The following is a 20,426-nucleotide window of genomic DNA, read 5'->3' on the forward strand; positions in this document are numbered from 1 at the left end:
TAGGATTAAAACGAAACAAAAAAAAACTAGAACTAACAGAAACTCTGTTGTTTACAAAACCAACTCAAACTCAAATCATCGCTATCTTTCCTAGGTTTTTTTTACTTTGCCCCGACTTCCCCATATTTCAATAAACAACTAAAACTAATAAAGACTAAACTATAACTAAGCATTTCCAAAACAAAAAATAAACTACCGGTAAACTAGCAAACTCGCTTTAACCCATTCAATCCGGGAACGCATACTGTGTCATTTTAGTTTTTAGCTATAACTATTATTTTATACTTTGGGCTGTTCAAAAATAGCAGATATACAAGCTCATAGCGCGGCATTCGGTGCCGCACCATGAGCTTGTATATCTGCTATTTTTTAACAGCCAAAGAAATCTAAAATGACAAGAGATGCGTTTCCAGATTGAAAGCGTTAAAAACTAAACTGAAATTGAAGGTCGAAATGAAATAAAAATTTAAAAGATAATGTACATTTCAAAACTACTAATAACCTTGTCCATGGTGACAGAGGCCACCGTTTGTGTCCCTAACGTTGTCTTCCCGCTTAGACGACAACCTCTGTAGGACCTCCAGGCAGCTCTGGGGGTCCAGGTGGTCCCTGTTGGCGCTCAGATACTCGGCGATGTCCTGAGCCACGTCCCTGACGTATTGTACGGACGCAGGACCCCCACAGGGCTGCAGGGTGCCCTCTGACACACAGTACATGGTGACAGAGACCCTCTCTGGCTGGTCGTGACCTAAGGGGGACAATGACATTCAGTGGTGGAAAGTAACTAAGTACTCAAGTATTGTACTCAAGTACAGTTTTGATGTATTTCCAATTTTCTATACTTTTACTTCTACTCCACTACATCTCAGAGTACTTTTACTCCACTACAACTATTTGAAAACTTTAGTTACTAGTTACTTTGTATATTTTGATGATATTTTCAAAAACCTATTCAACTGTTTCCTAGGCTGTGTGTTTTACACTTCCTGTCGATTTCATTGGATAGCATTGGTCATCTGACCAGTTTCATTGGATTTCATTGGATCAAATCGACAGGAAGTGGAAAACACACAGCCTAGGAAACAGGTGAATACAGTAACCACTTCAGCCCAATTTAAACTTTGGCTATTTGAAAACAGCAGATCTACAAGCTCACAACGTGTCCCAAAGTGACGTGATCTTGTAGATCTGCTATTTTCAAAAGATTTGTATTCATATATTGAACGCATGTGAAATGGAACATTCTGCATAATGAGTACTTTTACTTTTGGTACTTTAAGTATATTTTAATGCCAATACTTTTGTACTTTGGAGTCATAAAGAAGGTATTGCAGGGCCTACCCGGAACCGTGAAGCACATAGAGAGAGCATCAGATGTTCTCCTGGCCACAGTCACATGGGTCAGCATAGAACCCTGGAGAACCACATAGAACTCTGCCTCTTCTGAAGCACACACTGGATCCTGTAGCACTGCTGCTGTCTGAACCTGACCCTACAATGACACACATGATCACTACTGAATAAATCATACCACATATCTTGTATAATAATAATAAATGTAATAATAATAATAATAATAATAATAATCATAATCATAATCATAATAGTCATCATCAAAATCATAATATATCTCAAAATAGTTACAACATGCTTTACATAAGGAAATAAGATTCTTTAAAAAAAAGTGTGATATAAAGCAGGGCAGTGTGGAATAACACTAAATCGAAAAATGACATTTTTAATCTGAATCATGTTAATAAAAGTACATTTTAAGAAATCATCATATTATATTGTTATTATTATATAATAAGACACTTGATCTAGCAAACTTTAGGCAGGCACGTAGCTCAATATGTTCAAATTAAATTAACAAATGAACATACAGCAACACTTTGACTGCTCAATAGGGCAGCAATTGAAACACACACACACACACACACACACAGACACACAGTGGTCAGCTACGAAATGGCCTCATTCTCATACAATGAGTAAATGAAAGGTCTCTTTTTCTTGTTTCCAGTGGTTTAAAGCCTTCAATCACACTCTGCCCTCCTTCCCAATGTGTAGTGCACTTCATGGGTTGTGAGTTCAACTCCAAGGTTAATGATGGAACGCGTAGGAGTGCAAGGACCACGCTGGGAAAGACTGTGCACCTGCATTCCCACTGTGGGAGTACACTGGACCCCACACAGTAAAATCCTCAGGGTTTATTTAACCCATTTTGGGCGGGAACCCCTTTTTGTAACTATACCTTTCAGGACGGTAAACCCTTTTGGGGTTCCCGTTGTACAGTATATAGCAACATCACTTTTTTGTAATTTTTGTTTTTCAAAAAACTTAGGTCAGGTTTTAGAAGGCGTTTTTAGAATCGGGTTAACTCAGAGAGTGTTCAAATGGAACCAAATGTACGCTCTCGGAGGTACAGACCCAAGAGGGTCTATCTATTTGATTCCAAACTATCAATCATTTACTGTAGCTGGGGGCCCTGTTTACTGTATATTGTATACTTATAGCTTCACTAATATGTGACTTTTCTGTTCTATCCAGGATTTGAACCCAGGTCTCCTGCACGAGAGCTGAAATTCGAACCACTGGACTAATAGAGCCTGTCTGCTTGCTCTGGGGAGAAACGTGTCAAACCAGAAACGGGATTGTGTCAAAGGTCGTGTCGGACCTAGACAAACGATCTAAATGTCTCAATAGAAGAGCAGGGAGACCAAATACAACCACCCCAATTGTATGAATTATATTGTATTAACATACTCAACCAAAATAAAAATTTCTTCACTAAAACAAGTTACATAATACAGCTTTAAAGATACACATGAACACAATTTTACTGTTCCGTTTTAAAGTGAATCATTCTTATTTCAACATTGATCTTAATACGACTCACAAATATATCACCTTGTCTGTTCCTTTATGTGTATTATGTGCACGTGACGTGTGTCCGCCCTTATTCCCCCATCCCATCCCCCCCAAGTCACATAAGGGACCATGTTTCTGTCAATAATGTGTACTGTGTATAGTCCATGAAGATCAGAATGTACACAGTTCAGTCTTAATGTAACTCTGAGAGTGTACAAAAGCCATTTTACGCTTGAGTCTAAATAAGGAGGAAATAAGGAACACATGGATAAATTAACAGTAACAGACTTCACTGCGTAGGATGCAAATTACAAGCTGCAAGCTGATCCTGACATGAGCGATGCCTAAGCACTGTCCTGTGTTAAGGTGAGGATGGATGACTGAATGCTGCACCAGCCTGCTCACATTGCATAAGGACTGATGAGGCTGAGGTTTGATGACAGATGGTCAGATTGCATAAGGAGTGATTTGGGTCTCGAGCTTAAAAGGTTTGAGAACTCCTGCTCTTGAGCACGCCATGCCTGTGTCCGCCATGCATCTCCTCTGTCATCTGAAACCCTCTGAGCTGAGAGAGAACACGTCTCAGGTCAACTGAAAGGAAGTGGTGCAAAGCGGGCCGATCAGATGACCGTCATGACCTCTCCCACTTTCATTCACTCCTCTCTGCCTTCTGCCCGTCATTATCCACTGCTAAAAGTCATGTTTCTAAAGAGTCAGTCCTCTGACTCTAATCCACTAGGACCCACATGTATTTGGCCACTGGCCCCCATCTGAAAAGATTTTGTGCCAGGTACAGAGATCTCCTTAAATGGGCATATCCCATATACGTATGGGCATAATATGCCCATCGGTATATTATATGACATCATGGATCTCCATTTATGGGCCCCTTATTGTTCTCCCTGTATATACTACCGCTGGGAGAACTCATCGCCGATCACGGAGTGAACTTCCATTTCTATGCTGATGATACCCAGCTGTATCTTTCAGTAGCTCCAGACGACCCCTGCGCTCTAGACCCATTGTTGACCTGTCTGTCCAGTATAAAATGCTGGATGAGTGAGAACTTTCTTAAGCTAAATGAGGATAAAACAGAAGTTCTCATAATTGGCTCCAGTGAGCAGAGAGAATCAATAACAAGTAGACTTGGTAACCTGGCTGTAGAAAGTAACACCACAGTAAAGAACCTGGGGGTGATTATCGATTCTGAATTGAATTTCAATACACACATTAATCATGTCACCAAGATTGCTTTCTTTCATCTTAGAAATATTGCGCGAATTAGAGACTATCTGTCGTTAGACGATGCAAAGACGCTGATCCACGCTTTTGTTTTCTCTCGGCTTGATTACTGCAACGCACTCTACTCTGGCCTGCCAAAGAAAACAACTGACAGATTACAACTTGTTCAAAATGCGGCAGCCAGAATTTTAACTAAAACCAGGATGAGAGAACATATCACTCCAGTTCTTGCTTCACTACACTGGCTCCCGGTTGTTTTTAGGATTGATTTTAAAATTCTTTTAATAGTTTATAAAGCTCTAAATGGTCTGGCACCTACCTACCTCTCTGACTGCCTAGAGAGATATGTTCCAAACCGGGCCCTCAGGTCTTCAAGTGCTGACCTGCTCGAGGTGCCTACAATGACATATAAAAAATACGGTGAAGCAGCATTCTGCTTTTACGGACCGACAGTGTGGAATAAACTCCCATTACACCTAAGACAGGCAGCCTCTGTCGATAGCTTTAAAGCACAGCTCAAGACCTATTACTTCACTCTTGCTTTTAGCTGATTCTTTGGTTGATTTTTAATTCCTCACTGTATTCCCTATTTTAATGTTGTTTTATGCCTTTGCTTTTTGCTTGCTTTTATTTTATTTTATTTTATCTTTGTTTGCTTTATTGTTAAATTGGTTCTAACTGTAATTGTATTATTGCTCTGTAAAGCACTTTGAGCTGCATTTCATGTCATGAAAGGTGCTATACAAATAAAGTTTATTATTATTATTATTATTATAAAAGGGACACAGATAGACAGACAGAAACAGACATCGATCTCCATATATGGGCACAAAAGAGACACAGACAGACGAGTACAACGACTCAACAACTGACTAAGGCCACAACACTATGACTCAGACATATTGGTTGGATCGGCAGTGTGACGTAGGTGTGAGGCCCGAACCTCTAGTATAGTAAAAGAAGAAAACCCGTGCAACATGAAGAAATCAAAGTGATTAATGTTGATATTTGTACCAGCTTAATTTTTCCACAGCTTACCATTACTGTCCATGTTGTAATCGGGCAGAAACCCTGTCAGTCCTTGTCCCTTTTATGCCCATATATGGAGATCCATGATGTCATCAGTATATGCCCATATATGGGCATGCTGATATACCCATAAAATGGAGATCTCTGTGTCTGTCAGTCCTCGTCCCTTTTACCAATTATGTCTGAGTCATAGTGTCGGGGGCTTTGTCAGAGTACCCGTTGTGCCCATCTGTCTGTGTCTCTTTTGTGCCCATATATGGAGATGTCTGTATCTGTCAGTCCTTGTCCCTTTTATGCCCATATATGGAGCTGACTCGTGGTTTGTTTATGGTTATGTTGTCATAGTGATGTGGCTGTTGTTTGTTTTGTTTATGTTGTCATAGTGACGTGGCTGTGGTTTGTTTATGGCTGAGTAAGAATGACGTCAGAGGTCCGCCCGCTTGCCCTCCCATTAGCCAATTTTAATATAGGATTAACAAGAGCTTGTGACTAAATAATAAATACATTGGATCACAGGTTATTTTTCCCCCGTATCCTGAAAAGTAACAGTTCGGGACACACAAGGCGGGGATATAAATATGACACACAGAAGGACATTAGTTTGAGAAGACGGATCACCTTGATAAGCCCTAAATGTGTTGAGAGCAGTGTTGTTGTGTGTCTGAGGCCTGAGGGGAAGGGCTGATCTCACACACCAGGCTGTTGCCATAACAAATCTGGGCCCTTCTCGTCACTTTACACACAATCATCAGTGGGCAGTAACTAAGTACATTTACTCAAGTACTGTACACTACATCTCAGCGGCAAATATTGTAGTTGTTGCTCCGCTACAATTATTTGGCAGCTTTAGTTACTAGTTACTTTGGAGATTTAGATCATTACGAAACATACATTAATCACTTAAGCCCTATTTTATACTTTGGATATTTTACTTCTCTTTTTTTTTTACATTTTTAAATATTTGAGTACTTTTATTTTGGTATTTTTTTATGCCAATACTTTTGCACTTTTACCAAGTAAAAATTTAATACAGTCCTTTTACTTGTAAACACAGTATTTCTACATTATGGTATTGCTACTTTTACTTATAGTTCACCAAAAAAAAAAAGTTCAGCCCATGGAGCCAATAATTTGATGACCAGCGGACCGGTAGGCAGCGGTTCCGGTAGGAGAAACAAAGGAGACTCTTTGTGTTTCCTACCGGAGCCGCTGACAGTCATCACATTATGGGCTTAGTAATGCGACAAAAACAAAAGAATACCCATGAATTCAAGTCTCCATGGGGTGACTTATCGATAGAAAAAAAGTCATTTTGGGGTGAACTATCCCTTTAAGTAAACAAGTGGAGGACTTCTTCCACCATAGCGCTGATGACAGACATCAGGCTGTTGTTGTGATATCAAATCCTTTCTCTGGGCCTTTGCCCTTTCTCATGACTGTGACACTGTAACCAGCTCCAATGACCATCAATAATTCAACCCGTCTTAGAAGGTGTTCAGGTCAAACAGGCCTAATGTGTTCCAATCTGGAACTCCATGCTCATTTAACAAAACAATTTCACCCAGTCATTGTCCAATATGGGGCGGCAGGGAAAAAGCAACAACAACAACAACAGGTGTGTGTGTGGTGTGGTCCAGGGAACCAGAAGCCCCCCCCAGCCCTGAGCTCCACAAGGACGTCACAGCATTATGTCAGGGGAGAGGAGAGGAGAGGAGGGCACTCACTCATACAGCAGCCACAACAACAGCTCAATAACGCCCCCCCCCCCCCTGACCCCCCCACGCAACCCGCCCCCCACACACACACACACACACACACACACACACACACACACACAAGGATCACTGGAAATCACAGCTAGGTATCTCCTCATCATCATAGAAAAAGTAATATTATCGTTGTTGTCGGGCAGAAACCTTTTATCTCCATTTTCTGACTTGTCGTGTTTTTTGGTAAATTAACGGCCCTTCTTGATCCTCATACTACAGCGTCACACAAAAGCATCAAAAGTAGCAGATCTAAAAGCTCGAAACGCGGCGCGAAGCTTGTATATCTGCTACTTTTGTCATCTTTGAATTTGAATCCAGAAAAGTAACAGTTTTGGACATATGAGGCTTCCACCCGACAGAGATGGTCACTTAGTGCCGCGCTGCGAGCTTGTACATCTGCAATTTTTTGACGATTTTTTTGAAAAATATCGAAAATGTTTGAACATTTTGGAATACTTTTTTCTTTTTTTTTTACATAAATCTTCTCTACTGGGGGTCCCTGGCACAAAACCATTTCAGATCGGGGTCCGCGGCCAGATATATATTGATTTGGGCTTCCTTGACTTGAAAAAGTTTGAGAACCACTGCAGTAGAAGACATGGCCTGCTCACACCAAAGAAGACCATAAACTCCAGCCTAAAGACCTCTAAGGGCTAATCCTCTATCTGCTATTTTTTAATAATCAAAGAAATCTTAAAATGACACAGATGCGTTCCCGGTCTTAACACATGCACTGCCTGAATTGTTTTCACTGCCTATTATTATTCATGCCAGAGATTTTTCAATGAAAAAAAAATAAGTACTCAGGAGCCGAGATACAGAATTTTTAAGTTTTAAGTTAACAAGGAAGTGGATAGGAGTCTAGATCTTCGAAAAATCATATCTCCTTGGTCTTTGGGTAAAAAAAAAAAAAAAAAAAAAAAACTAGTTCACTCGTTCTTGGCAAGCAAGTGATGAAAAACTAAAAACGAGTTAACTTGATCTAGGCAATCAATGTGTTAATGGAAATGGTCGTTAGTGGTTTCACTTTGATCAGAAATCAACTAGGGAGTCAGGAGAGACACTGAGTTGGCATATTCTACATAATTATGAGGCTTTTCACAACCGATTTCATAACTTTTCAATCACGCTGATGCTGATTCATCAAGCCTTATTCAAAGTCCCACAGAGCCTGGGAATGAGCTTTATCTACAAATATGATCGATATTTCTGAGAAAGAGCCTGTGGGCTGTCATGGCACGCCAAAGTGAAAATTAATGCTCTTATCATAACAAAGATATGGGATATCAATTGTGCCAGAATCACCCTGGAGCTTTATAAGGATGCCGGTTGGAACTGTAGGCCTTTCTCTCATACTTTGGTTGAAGCACATACCTCTGATTAAATCTGGTGTACTAATGAGATACTAGTAGCTAGCCAACATGTCAAAGGATTGTCACTAAAATCACATGCTACCATGAGCATTTCATTGCTCACATATTCAAAGAACATGGATGCCAAGTATACAGGCTCCTTGTTGCCAGTAGTGGAAGAAGTTCTCAGATTTATTTTCCTTTTTTTATTAAAAATTTAGCAATACTACATATTACATAAACAATATCTGTCACAAGTAAACTTAAGTAATACTTAAGTACAAGTACTCAAATCTTGTTTTCGAAAATAGAGGTATAAAATGAGGCTTATTGTGGTTAATATACGTTTTGTAATAATAATCTAAATCTGAAAAGTAACTTGTAACTAAAGCTGTCAATAATTTGCCTCTGAGATGAAGTGGAGTAGAATAAAGTATCAAAACATTGTACTTAAAGTAGTAGTTCACCCCAAAAATGACTTATTTTCCATCTATTACACGCCACGAAGCCTTGAATTCATGGAGATTTTCTGAGTCTCCTACCGGATAGACTCAGCCGGTCATAAAATTGTTGGCTCAGGCATGCGACAAAAAAACCAAAAAATCTCCATGAATTCAAGGCTTTGTGGCGTGTGTAATAGTCATTTTTAGGGTGAACTACTCCTTTAAGTACAGTACTTGAGTAAGTGTACTTAGTTACTTTCCACCACCGCTTGTTGTTGTGTAACATCATGCAAAGAGATTGGCCCATTTCATGCAAAATGTTCAGTGATATAAAAGCACTGTGTACACATTATCCTGGTCTGTGTACTCTTGACAGAAAAAAAGAAGTTGTGCAGGACGCAGGTGTGTGTGTGTGTGTGTGTGTGTGTGTGTGTGTGTGTGTGTGTGTGTGTGTGTGTGTGTGTGTGTGTGTGTGTGTGTGTGTGTGTGTGTGTGTGTTCAGCAGAGAGCCTTTCTCAGGGAAGCCGTTTCTCATTGTGCTTCAATTAATCTACAATTATAAAACTGGCAGAGTCAGATTTTTTTCTCTTGGTGTGAAATGTGTCACATGACAGCGCGCTGAGAAACCATCAGGCAACATTACACATATCCACTGGTTCAATTAACCCAAGAAAACACCAGGAACGCAACTGTGTCATTTTAAGATTTTTTGGGCTATTCAAAAATAGCAGATCTACAAGCTTATAGTACTGCACAGAGTGCTATGAGCTTGTAGATCTGCTATTTATTTTTGTATTGAATTTGTGCAAATATTAATAAATATATTAATATTAAATATTAACATATTTTAAAGGGAACATTTTTAACTCAAATCTTTGCTTCTGGAACAACATATTTTGAGATGGGGGTCCGCGGCCAAATACATGTAATTTTGAGGGCCCTTGACATGAAGAAGTTTGAGAACCACTGATTATAGCAACACACATTTTTTCAAAAAACTGTTAGGATTTAGAAGACATTTGTAGAATCCCCAGAAGCAAAGATTTTAGTAAAAACAAATCACTTTAAAAAAATATATTATATTCAAAGATTTGCACAAATGTTCACGATTTTTCAAAACAAATAGCAGATCTAGAAGGTCGTAGCTTGTAGATCTGCTATTTTTGAATAGCCAAATAATTCTAAAATGACACAGATGCGTTCCCGGATTGAATGGGTTAACACGCCAGGCAGTCCTGTGGCAATACTCTGCACCGCCGTACCACTGAGTATAAATGGAGACCAAAACACAAGAAGACGGCCCTCTAGAGACCAGTGGTTCTCAACCTTTTCAGGCCGTGACCCCCCAAAATAATCAAATTTGAACTGGTGACCCCCCACCCTGATAAGCACTTGGAATGCAGGAGTTGAGGCATTACATTTAGTTTGACTCGGTTCCACAGATAAATGTTGTGAAAATAGCAGATCTACAAGCTTGCAGATCGTCTATTTTCAAAATGTTTGCCTCTTTCTTAATTATATTATTTGACAATTTGGCCAATGTTTGACCAGTTTGTATAGTACAGTTTGTTGATTACTTTTGATGCAGTAATGGTCTTTTTCTTATCTTTTTTCTTTCTTTTTTTGAGGTATTAAAAAAAGGTCTTAAAAGTCCTAAAATTGCCACTTCACTGTCATCTGCAGGGACCCCCCCAAAATCATGTGAGGACCTCCCTGGGGGGTCCCAACCCACAGGTTGAGAACCACTGCAGTCTAGCAGGTGATGTCACATCAGCAGCCAACAATAACACACACAGCCAAGAACATCACTACAATAACACTCCCACCTGAACAAACACGTACGCACGCACGCACGCACACACACACACACACACACACGCACGCACGCACGCACGCACGCACGCACGCACGCACGCACGCACACACACGCACGCACTAACACAGAGTGTCCCTGAGCAACACTCTTAACCTAGCCTGGTAAACCCTCCCTCCGGAAATCTAATTTCCATTTGATTCCAGGAGTGAGTCTGGCATGATCGCCCAACGCCCATTCTGCAATAGTGGCTGTGGGCTGGAGTTGGGCGGGAGTAATACCGTTGACTGACAACCCTTTCAGCCAATGATCGTTTTTCCCCTTCAGCCAATTGCAGTGCATTTTTACCACCTCCGCGACTAATGTGATGCAACGGGACTTTTGAGATGGCCATGCCCAAAATAGGTTGCCTTATTCGGATACATGCGTGTCACTGCCCGCCCCTGCCGGTTCTCAGAATTTTTATTTTTAAATAGGCTCTGTCATGATTAATTGACCACATATATGAAGTTAAACAACTAAATTCTATCCAAACGATATCTTATAAGTAAATTCCGTGCCTCAAAAAAGAAGTTTGAGAGCCTTTTAAACCCGAAAATAAAAAGTAGAAACTGCCCACAGAAACAATGGCTGCCGTTCGTGTTTGGTCGGCTGCACTCAGGCTGCACTCGGGTCCATTCGGGCTCACTCGAACTCGCCACCTGATTGGCCAACTTTTGCTGTCAATCACAGAACGATGAGCGACGACGCTGATAGGCTCGTTTTTTTGGTAATGCGCTAGAAACGCCCATACAAGCCTTCATGCCAGACTTACTCCTGGAATCAAATGGAAATGAGATTTCCGGAGGGAGGGTTTACCAGGCTACTCTTAACCCCCTAACTGCTCCCTGCGCTCACTTGAGAATAGGCCTGTCACAATTATTACATAATCGTCTAATCGCATTTATTTCTGATAATCGCAATTATTTTTGCAGAATCGTTTACATGTTGAAAGATTTTCATACACTTTCAAATTTCAAGCAGATATAGCAGATCTACAATCTTGTAGATCAACTATTTCTGCTATTTTTACATGTATAAAATTATTAAATGTCAATACTTTCTTTGTATATTTAAGTCATTTGTCATATCTGCCCAGTTAGTGCAATGTTTGATTACAAAGCCTAAACGGCAAACAGAAATATATATTTTTTCCGTGTCCAATTGCCAAACACACAATTAAATTGTTAATCGCAATTATTCGAGTGACAATGAATCGTCAACTTGAATTTTCTAATCGTGACAGCCCTGTTTCAGAAGCAATCAGCAGGGTGAAGCTGAAAACTGAATTCCCCCCATGGGATGAAATTGGGTTGCTGCAGTTGACCTGTGACCTTGAGAGAGTTCCCTGTAATGGAGAGCTCAATGTGAAACTTGTAGACACCATCAGCAGTGGACAAAGTATTCAACACCAGTACTTGAGTCAAAGTATAGATACTCCTGGTCAGATATTACTCAACTACAAGTGAAAGTTGCTCAAATGTCGACTGGAGTACTTGCTTTTTTTTTTTAAATACTTAAGATAAAAATACCTCATGAATTAACCACTTAGGGTGTGGTCACGCCGAACTGGAATTTTACCTATGCGGGCGGATTCTGACAATGCTTTTCAATGGGAACAGAGCGGTTTGTTGCCATTTGCGGATTTCTGCAAAAACACGTTCTGTTCCCATTGAAAAGCATTGGCAGAATCTGCCCTCATAAGCAGAATTAAAGTTCGGTGTGACCGCACCCTACGCCCCTATGTAATAGTGAAAATAGCCAATTTCACTATTCCTTAAAGTAATACAATGCAGAATCCCAAATAACGATTTTTAGCAACCTCTGCTGGTCACTACCGTCACTGCATACAATTTCCGTAATCCTCGATTACCCAGAATTCCATTCGTTTTCACCGGAAGCCGGAAGCGTTTCAAAAAGCGATCTTTTAATTGTTTTATACTATCTACGGATCGTTTCTCTTAGCCAGTGGAGCATTAGTTACCATGAGCTGTGCTTTCTTTTTCTGTTCTTTTTCGATCTTCCAATCCTACATTATCTTAACATCAGCGTGAGGTTCCTTTTTGTTATAGCGCGGTAGTTCCTGGCCAAACAGGAAACCGTTGCGGTAGTTCCTGGGGACGTCGGCCACGACGTCATGACGTTGGCCAGGAACGTCATTTCCCCGGGAATGTCCCCCCAGTCCACTTTCAATAGAAAATATATAAATAAAAGGCTTCCGGGGGTGAAATTCACGGAGTGGGTGTTGTGAAACTTTTGCCACTCGCAAAAGATATACAATTTAACTTTAGTTTTGTTGAAAACGTTACCTAGTATTACTTTAAGTTTAGTTTTTTTAATTCATGGATTTTATATATACATTTTTTTTGGGGGGGGGAAGGAAACAAGGGTAAAAAAGGGACATTTACTCGCGACCCCTAAAGATTTGGGAAACACTGATTATTAAAAGGTCACCACCAAGCTACTGTGTGCTTTAAAGGTAATATGAGGTCACACTTCACTTCCACGGCGCTATTGAAAAGCTAAACATCCAAACCTATTAAGAACGGATTTGGGACCAAATACTTATTGTGACAAAAGGTCACATTGGTCACAAGGTGCAACATTATCCCTTCATGACGCAATGTGGAATATTGCTTTGCTTGAAGGATATCCTCGCTGACACGCCGTGAGAAATAAGAGTTACTGTCTTACAGTAAGTGACCTAGATAAAGTGCATCGATCGAGTGCCATGCTATGAGCTTGTAGATCTGCTTCTTTTTTTTTAAGAAATAGGGAAAATGTGTGCAAATCTTTGAATATATAAATACATTTTTAACTCAAATCTTTGCTTCTGGGGGGTTCCTGGAACAAAATATTTTGAGATGGGGGAGGGGTCTGCTGACAAATACATATCATTTTCGGGATCCTTGACATGAAAAAAGAGAAACCACTGACCCCAACGGAGTATATTCAAGGACCCCAACGGAAACAAGTCCGCAAGGACTTTTTTGGTCGGACCTTTTAGACAAAAGTATTATAAATGTAACTGTGTTGTTTTACATTATTTTGCCTAATAAAAAATGCAATCAATCAATCAACAGCAACAGAAGACATTTGCAGAATCCCTAGAAGCAAAGATTTGAGTTAAAAATGTTCGCTTTAAAAAACGTATATATTCAAAGATTTGCAAAATAAATCACAAAAAAACGAAAATGAGCTTGTAGATCTGCTTTTTTTTAAAGCTATTTTTGAATAGCCCAAAGGATATCGTCGCTGACACGCCGGGAGAAATAAGAGTAGGCTACCGTCTAACATTAAGTGACCTAGTTAAAAGTTTTCTTTTTAGTACGTCTCTAAAAAACGTTAGCAGAAATCTGCTAACAATTCTGTGACAGGAGGAGGAGGCCCACCCAGGTTTTCACACACAAGGAGATAAAAAGGGAGAAAAGAACGAATGATAGAGACCGATGGAGAGAGAGATAGAGACCGATGGAGAGAGAGAAAGAGAGAGAGAGAGAGAGCGCACTTGGAATGTAGGAGTTGAGGCATTCAATTTAGTTTAACTCAGTTCCACAGATATAAATATTGTGAAAATAGCAGATCTGCCATTTTCAAAAATGTTGCCTCTTTGCTATTTCTTATATTATTTGACAATTTGACCAATGTTTGACCACTTTTTATAGTATAGTTTGTTGATTACTTTTGATGCAGTAATGGTATTTTTTTTTCTTTACTTTTTGGGGGTCTTAAAAAGGGTCTTAAAAGTCCTTAAATTGTCACTTCACAGTCCTCTGGGGACCCCCCCTCCCCCGGGGGTTCCGACCCACAGGTTGAGAACCGGTGGGGTAGACAGACAGACAGACAGACAGACAGAGACGCTGACTGACATATGTGAAATGAAATAAAGAGGGAGAGGAAGAAAGAAAGAAAGAAAGAAAGAAAGAAAGAAAGGAGGAAATGAGGGAGGTTGAGGAGGTGGTGGTGGTGGTGACTGGAGGCAGATGTAAAAACACTCTTTCATACACACTAATAGTTTAAACACACCTTCAAAAAGGTGCTTCCAATAGAAAATGTGTATTTATTCAAATGGATAAACACGACTTCTATGGGCTTCATTTCTATAAAGATAATAAACAATAAGTAGGTTCATTCTGCCAGTGCTCTGCATAACGGAGTACTGTTGGTACTTTAAGTATATTTTGATGCCAATTACTTTTGTACTTTTACGAAAAGTAAATTCTGCATACCAGACTTTTACTTGTAACAGAGGATTTCCTATATTGTGGTATCGATACTTTTACTCAAGTAAAACATTTTTAGTACTTCTTCGAGCGTTGCACCACCCCCCACAGAAGGCTGTTTTTTTGGGCAGGGCCTTGTCATCTGGTGAGCAGGCCAGGCGGTAGGTACGAGGTCCAAGGCAGGCCTCCCTCCCTGGGGAGTGAAACCCTGCTGGCTTGAGTTTCACCTGCAGCCCTGACACAAGGCCTGCACCGCTCCAAGGGACTCCCCTCTTTCATTGGTGTGTGTCGCCCAGGTTGTGCCTAAACAAACATATAACTTCACAAAAACTATACCTAACCTTAACCCCTAACCTCAGAAACACTATGCCTAACCCTAACCTTAAAGGAGTAGTTCACCCAAAACATTTCTTATTTTCTATCAATTACACACCCCGTGAAGTATTGAATTCGTGGAGATTTGGTTTTTTTTTTGTCACATTCCTAAGCCAATAATTTGATTACAGGCGGTAGGAGACTCAAAAGTCCAGATACATTAGCATCTTTCCACCGGTAATCAAATTATTGGCATAGGAATGCGACAAAAACTAAGAAATCTCCATGAATTCAATGCTTCATGGGGTGTGTAATTGATAGAAAATATTAAGTAATTTTTTGGGTGACCTACTCCTTTAACCTCGTAGAAATTATGACCAAACCTAATCTCAAAACTCTGTCCACCTGCGGGCGAAACACCGGGAAAAGAGACTCTCCCACCGCTCCAACACAACGGATGGAACCAAGAGACATGCCTCAGAACAGAAAATGTACTTTACTTACATAGAGAGGTACTTCTCTTCTGCTCAGCTCCATCTTCTTGTTGCACCCAATCCCTACAAGATCAAAACATCTTCATGTTACTACATAAATTATTAAATGAAAAAGATGACACGTTTTAAACCAGGGTAATAAAACAGTTGATCTATGGGGCCACTTTAAACCAAGTGTCTTTTTGGAGGCTTATTAAAGCAATCCTCAACAAGGATGCACAATCAATCCAAAATAATTGAAAATCATAGTTCAACTTCACCGCAATTGAAACCCACAGCTATGTACAATTGTGAAACTTGGAAATTAATTTAAATCATTTAAACATCATCCACAATAAATATGTCAATCAAAACTAATACGGATGATCATGCAGCGCTGGCTTGCATCGTGAACCCCACAACCCCAGTCTCTTGTTCAAAAACTCTTTGATAGGACCTGTTTACCTGTGTGTGTGTGTGTGTGTGTGTGTGTGGGGGGGGGGGGTCTGCCTCACCCTCACTCCCTTTAAAGCAGTGACGCAACTGGAAAGACAGGGGGAGAACCTCACCTCTAGGTTCTAAATACTGCATGACCTCAAAACCACACAGTAATGGTAGCTCCCACACTGACCTTTTGTGTATACAGTTATGACTATGATTTTACGATTTAAAATCGTTTTTTTTTCTTCATTTATGTATCTTTTTTTTTCTTTTTTTTTACAGTAGCCACTTTCTGTCTGTCTGTCTGTCTGTCTGTCTGTCTGCTTGTCCATCGTAAATCTCAAGAACTCTTCATCGACCAAGTGAGAGTGTGCGCAACAGTCATGAGTTCCGTACAGCCCCCCCCCCCCCCTCCCATGAGCAGCAATACCGGGAGCCAAGAAACCGGCCTGTTGGGAACGGGCATCACATTCCTAAAGGGAACACATCTGAATAAGATCAATTCCATCTTTATATGCTACCACAGTTAGTTCTGAACCCACACTGTGATTGGGCGAGAGGCCTTCTAATGAGTGCCAGTGTTAGAGCCAGACCGGTTTGGCCCATATATCTGCCATTATTTGATTACTTTTTATGACATCCGTATCTTCAAGTCTGCCTCCGATAGTGTGCAGTACTTTGACTTAAGTAAGTAAGATTTTGAAAGCCTGACTTTTACTTGTGACAAAGTGTTTGTACACTGTGGTATTGCTACTTGGACTTAACCACTTAAACCTGGTTGAGCGGAGTCCCTCAAGTCGCTCAACATAATCACAATTGTCGATCAGCTGTACGCAGAAAAAAATGGGGGCGAGCGTCCCGGTTACCGTTAAGTGGTTAAGTTCTGAGTAGCTACTTCTTCCCCAACTGGTCAGTGCTTGGATAAGACAACTGGTTGACATCTTTGGAGTCATGTATGGTTGTAGCTACAGCGTAACTAAGGTAAACAATGACTGACCTTTAGTAAAGCTGTAACTGATCTGGGAATTACAACTGGAAACACTGCTTGTTGTCACCAGTCACCAAGTCACTTTGAAAGACAGTAGAGGAGGCTACTGACTCATGGGCAGGAAAACACTTTTACAGACTGTGTGAGAGTCCAGACACTATCCCCCCCCCCCCCCCCCCACACACACACACACAAAAGCCACTGACTGATAAGCAGCCCACAAGGAAGTGAAAACATTTCCCAGATACTTGGCCTAATGGTCATTATCAGCACTCTCACCATGGATGGAGCCTTTATGTGAGATTAGCTGAACAAATGACCTTCATTTAACAACACATTTGGGACCACACGCACGCGCACGCGCGCACACACACACACACACACACACACACACACACACACACACACACACACACACACACACACACACACACACACACACACACACACACACACACACACACACACACACACACACACACACACACACACACACACACACACACACACACACACACACAGGTGTTTAAATGCCAATTAATGGCTACTTTGAAGGACACATTTAATCCTAAAATGGACAAAACCTGAACATTACTGTAAGACTGTAAACATTGATACATCTACAGTATGTATGTAATGCTGCTATTATTAACCCTGCTGAGACCAAAATGTGCAATGTTTGTGCAGCAGCTGTATGTGAAAGAAAGCAGCCCATGCAAAAACCTCCAATGCAAAAAACAAAGACACATCCAGTGGTTGAAAAATAACTGTACTTAAGTACACCTTTGGGGCACTTTTACTATTAGAAAATATACCTTAACCACTTCAGCCCTATTTAAACTTTGGCTATTTACAAATGATTTTTTAATACATTCTGAAAATGTGAATTGGGACATTCTTCACAATGAGTAATTTTACTTTTGATAATTCAAGTATATTTTGATGCCAACACTTTTGTACTTTTACTCAAGTGCATTTTCAGGACTTCTACTTGTAAAGGTCCTTGCACACTGGTGCGTCTTTTCGTTGCGGTTTTTTTTTTTCCATTGTTTTTTCAATTTTTTTCATTGTTGTAAAAAAAACGCAACGAAAAGACGCACCAGTGTGCAAGGACCTTAACTGAGTGTTTCTACATTGCAGTATTGATACTTTTACTTAAGTAAAACATGTGAGTACTTCTTACATCACTGTCTGTACACGTCACATTATCTTATAGTATTTAAAATCACTAGGCACGTTTTGTAGTCAGTGCTAATTAAACATGTTTAATTGTTCTTTTCTGTTTTTTTATGTGATCCAATAATAACGCAACGACGACACAAGCACTGCAATGACAGCAGGCGGTGCAGCCATGGATCACAAGACGGTCGCCTGTCATGACCGTCATGGATGAACTTCACAATAGTGTTTGCACTTTCTCCCTTTTTTGGCCCGTACATCTACACACACGTTCAACTTTCAAATATAAAGTGTTCACCCATGGCCACGGATGTTACAATTATGAACGGGCCCTCAGAAGTACCCATATATTCCGTTTTGTTCAATAAAAAGCATTTTAATCCAATCAGTGGCCATTTTTTCCGTATTTTCTCCATATGCTTTAAACTACGATAACTATCGGTTGGGATGTGTATTGCACTCTGATACATTATAACTCTTTGAGAAAATGGCCACCAATCGGATTAAAATGCTTTTTATTGAACAATACGGAACATACGGGTACTTCTGAGGACCCGTACACAATTGTACCATCCGTGGCCATGGGGTAAGCCCTTTATATGTGAAGTCTGAACGTTTAAGTAGATGTACCGACCAAAAGGGAGAAAGTGCAAACACTATTTTGAAGATTATCCGTGACTGTCAGTCATGTACCAGGGCTAATATGCGGTGATGAATCGTGCGACGGAGTCGCTCGCAGAGAAAACAGCAGCTCTCCCTGCTACATTCATCTCGAGATAAGCTTGTAGCTCGGCTATTTCCTCGACGAGCGACACTGTCGCATGACGAAGTGTAGTCGGCTGTTTTGTGTTCAACGGCATCGACGTTACCTGAGTGTCTCTCTCTCTCTCTCTATCTCCCTCCCTCTCTCTCTGGTCTGTATCCGCTCCTATAAAGTTATTGTGTTCATAAAGTCTTCAGTTCTTCCCACGCCGCCATTCGTGATGAAACCATTATTTTCGTCTTGCTCTGCTGCTCTCAAAAGGCAGGTTGCTTAGTGTCAGTTAGGTTGTTATTTCTTAACACTCACACAGGTGAAGACAAGAGTTGTGTGATTCTGTAAGCCTGTGGTTTCTGTCTCTCCTCTTGTTATCCCAGGATAACTCCTCCTCCTCTCCAACCAGACACAATACAGTGAATACAACCCAACGGATGACAGTTGGCTTTAAAGGTGCAGGAAAGTAAGCAGCAGTGGTGGTGCTGGTGGAAAGTAACTAAACGTAGTTATTAAGTAACTATAAGTACTTTTATTCAAGTGCTGTGCTTACTGTATGTGTCACAACATGTCGCATCGTGACATTTCGTTGGACTGACACATTTTGAGGAATGTGAGTAGGCCTAGCCTACTTTTATACTGTATTACCCCTATATTTCGACAATATGCTACTGTTTTAACCACAAAATATCACTCTCTATAACTTTAAAGGGAAATGAGGTAACTTTTCTGATCTGTGTGTGTGTACACACCCCCCCCCCTCCCCTCTCTGACAGGTATCAAAGTGATGGCTGTCTTTGATGTGTTCATTGATTAACACTAACGAGCACAGAAAGAGTTTGACACTTTTATGGCCCAATCAATCAACTCATTGCACAACCCCTCTGAAGTTCAAAGGGATCGATTGAGAGCTCCAGCTGAGCCCCCCCCCCCCACACACACACAGACAGAGGTGTCCCTGCAAGGGATGAATGTCAACATAAACAGTGGAACAAAACCAAAATACAGCCAGAGGGATGTGTCTTTCTGCAAGGAAATACACCACCAGAGGGATATGAGGGCTAAAATATGTATCTACATAATATATAAAAAAAATAAGCTAAAAGTTACCAGGTTTCCCTTTAACTGTTATTGACAGTTTGGGGTTTCGTCAAAGTTGAATTCACTAAATCCAAGGAGAAGAGAAAGCTGCGTCAAATTTTGAATAAGGACACACATTGGTGAAATGTAGACCGTTACTGTCATGCTGTCAAGTGTCAATATAGGCAAAACAAAACATTTCTATGGGGCAAAAACAAAACCATTAGACCAAAGGCAAAATCTGTAAAAACCCTACATATGGTAGTCAATTAATATAATGCCGCCATCGTGTGGCAGACAAAAGTATAACAGGGGAAATAATGTTCATTGTAAAACACTTATCTGTCCCAAAGATACCAAAGAAAAGATTCACTTTATAAATAAATAAAACATTTTTTTTATTTTTGTGCAAGTG

At 40.4% G+C, this 20,426-nt stretch overlaps 1 protein-coding gene across 2 annotated transcripts in view; it reads right to left on the reverse strand.

Annotated features, from left to right (window-relative positions):
- Positions 1 to 19,262, reverse strand: part of LOC308078593 (rho guanine nucleotide exchange factor 28-like) — an 82,423-nt gene extending 63,161 nt beyond the window's left edge. For both annotated transcript variants that reach the window (XM_080419822.1, XM_080419821.1), the window contains exons 1-4: positions 19,047 to 19,262; positions 15,601 to 15,653; positions 1,342 to 1,492; positions 503 to 748 (exon numbers count right to left, since the gene is read on the reverse strand). In XM_080419822.1, the coding sequence (XP_080275948.1) occupies positions 503 to 748; positions 1,342 to 1,492; positions 15,601 to 15,633 (430 nt within the window). In that variant the 5' untranslated portion in view covers positions 15,634 to 15,653; positions 19,047 to 19,262. The remainder of the gene's footprint in view (positions 1 to 502; positions 749 to 1,341; positions 1,493 to 15,600; positions 15,654 to 19,046) is intronic.
- Positions 19,263 to 20,426: the final 1,164 nt, after the last annotated feature.

The sequence above is a fragment of the Gymnoscopelus braueri genome (assembly GCF_963280865.1).
Source record: "Gymnoscopelus braueri genome assembly, chromosome: 22".
Taxonomy (NCBI): Eukaryota; Metazoa; Chordata; class Actinopteri; order Myctophiformes; family Myctophidae; genus Gymnoscopelus; species Gymnoscopelus braueri.